At 60.2% G+C, this 2,598-nt stretch overlaps 1 protein-coding gene across 1 annotated transcript; it reads right to left on the bottom strand.

Moving 5' to 3' along the window:
• Positions 1-1,144: 1,144 nt before the first annotated feature.
• On the bottom strand, positions 1,145-2,096 carry LOC128267142 (uncharacterized). The gene has a single exon (XM_053003934.1). It carries the CDS (start codon positions 1,943-1,945, stop codon positions 1,316-1,318), a length of 630 nt encoding a protein of 209 aa, XP_052859894.1. The 5' UTR covers positions 1,946-2,096; the 3' UTR covers positions 1,145-1,315.
• Positions 2,097-2,598: the final 502 nt, after the last annotated feature.

The raw sequence follows: 2,598 nt of genomic DNA, 5'->3' as shown, positions 1-2,598 counted from the left end.
TTGTCGTGCTCTATCATTCACTCGCTCTTCTTCGTCTTTCGCACCACGGGCCACTTTCGACCATGGGTTCAAAATTCTTCCCCTAGTCGTCACCATCACGAAACGCCCAAAACCCCTCCACCCGCCCCCACACACTCTCATCCATCAGTCGCACCTCGCCAGACAACTCTGTCTTGCTTGCTAGCAGTCCGCCTCCGTCGATCGATCCGCCCGATCCGTGGCCGTTGGCGAGCGAATGCTTCTGTCTGCTGCTGCTTCGCCATCCCCAAGCCTCCCGGTGGCACCCGGTCAATCCCGAGACGAGCCATTTTCTGTCCTGTCCAACACGCCAACAAGACGACTACCGAACTGCGAAGCGAGCGCACACGAAAGAAAGAGAGAAAGCGAGAGCGAGCGAGCGAGCGGGGGCTACGTGGGCTGCTGGCTGGGGCTGCACTTTGATGATGCCACTACTATCACCCTTAATTAAATTTATGCTCTCAGCAGCCTCACCCGTCAATCGGGGACGACGCAGATAAAGGCCAAAATTTATGCTCTTTATGCTGCCGGTGGAATACCGGTGTAGGCGCAGCGCAGGGGGTGTAGCGATGCAGCTGGCGTCGTCCCCACTGCAGCAGCAGCGTTCCGAAACCGACCAACGCAACCAACGGGGAGAAGGAAGCAAATGGTTTGAACTGTTTGAAGCTCAAGGACGCGTCAACTGATCGATTAGCGAGGCCGCGGACACTCCGTTCCGTTCCGTTGCTTCGGTGCAGTCGAGCAGCTTGCGGTTCCGTCGGCTGACAGTGGCCGAGATGGTGCGCTACGAACGAACCACACATTGGCGCCCAGCTCGTTCGCTTGAAATAGGAAAACTGCTCGAAACTGCTCGAAAGTACTAGAAAGTACTCGACAGTGTGCTTCGCTTAAGTTGCGTAGCTTTTACCGAACACGAGTGCCCTCTTCCACCACTGATTGGGAAAGAAAAAACTGCTCGAAACTGCTCGAAACTGCTCGAAAGTGTGGGTTCTATTGAGTTGCGTAGTTTTCACTACCCAACACGAGGCCCGAGTGCCCCGGGCCCGTCACACGAGCGCCCCCTTCCCCCCTCCTGAGTTCGGTGCTCCCGTTTAGTACAGTTTTAGTACACGCGTTCGAATTTCGTTCGTTTGATGGCACCGGCGTACCGGCTGTGTGCTCTCAACTTCGACCTTCGGTTTTTATTCGATCCAATATTCCTCTTTCTTACTCTGTCTCTCTCTCACACACAGAACTGAACTGCACAGAATCAAAACGAAACTGCGGGGGGGCAAACCGGCTCCCGTGGGACCGGCTCCTAGACCAAGACTTCGGGCTGGGTAGCGGCAGGTTCAGTACTAGCGGCGGCGGCAGCATCGGCAGCGGCAGCCGCAGCAGCAGCAGCGGCGGCACGCGCGGTAGCTTCCTGCTCGAGGGCCTTCGCGGCGGTCAGGGCGTTGCGGAGTTGGAATGCCTGGCAGCGCTTGTACTGCCAGTAGGCGCCGGGGGTCGCCAGGAGTTCCTCGCACGCATCGAAGCCCTGCTCGCTCGCAAGCTGCAGCTCCTGGGCCCGCTGCTGCAGGTCCTCCGGCAGGTCGGCCACGGCCAGCCGCTCGAGGACGTCGGATCCGGACACGACGGCACGCAGATTACCGGTGGCGGCGGCCGGCAACACGGGCAGCGGTGCAGCCGGGGCCAGTGAGCGGCTCAGCAGCGGGGACGCTACGGGCAGGAACGGTTGGTAGACGGGGGCTCCGGGGCGACCGACCGCCGACGACGGGTACAGCGGCAGTCCGGCGGCGCCCGGCCCGAATGCTCCCAATCCGGGCGGACCGAACTGGGCACCGGCGAACGGACCGAACGGTCCGTACAGCGAGCCGGACGCCGGCTGAAGGGTGGCCACCATCAGCCCCACCACCACCACGCTTGCGACGAGCAGCTTGTTCATCGTGCGGTGCGTTGTTTTGTGGGACTTTTCTGGGTTGTCTCGGGATCGGAAGTGAGCGCTGGGAGCGCCGGCGAGTGCGACGGGGTTTGGTGTTCGAAAGCTTCGTAGCTTTGGTTGCGTGGTGTCGGGCTGGACTGCGAAACACTTAGTGACCTGTAACCGAAAGGTGATCGGTAGCTTTTATACAGACCGTACCCGCGTCCAGCGTCGCCATCGTCGTCGTCGTCGTCGCGTGTGGCGGACGGTAAACAATAACAACAACAGTTTCGGGTTGCCAGGTGGCTGGGCTGGGCCGGCCCAGGGGGCAATAAATCCCGGCCCGGGGCCAAGCCCTGGACGCGGTCGGCAACGCGGTCGGCCAGATAACGGCAGATGAGCTCACCCTGTTGAGCCCTTCCGGACGCTGCGGACACCTGTTGTCAACCCAGCCGTGGACCACAGCAAACCGGATAACCGGACAGTGTTGTTGTTTTCTCAGCCCCACGCTTAGCAGTTGTTGTTGCCGGGCACGGCCAGCACATTCCGGTGCTCTCGCGGTTCCACATCCACAAGTCCGACCGCCTGGCGCTTGCCTGGCGAGGTATAGGGAGGGTCCAAGTTATGTTTCTTTCTTTCGAAACGCAGAACAAACCAAGCGTGGGAAACTACTAAAC

Source organism: Anopheles cruzii, chromosome X, assembly GCF_943734635.1.
Source record: "Anopheles cruzii chromosome X, idAnoCruzAS_RS32_06, whole genome shotgun sequence".
Classification (NCBI taxonomy): domain Eukaryota; kingdom Metazoa; phylum Arthropoda; class Insecta; order Diptera; family Culicidae; genus Anopheles; species Anopheles cruzii.
This window is presented reverse-complemented; position numbering and strand designations above follow the sequence as displayed.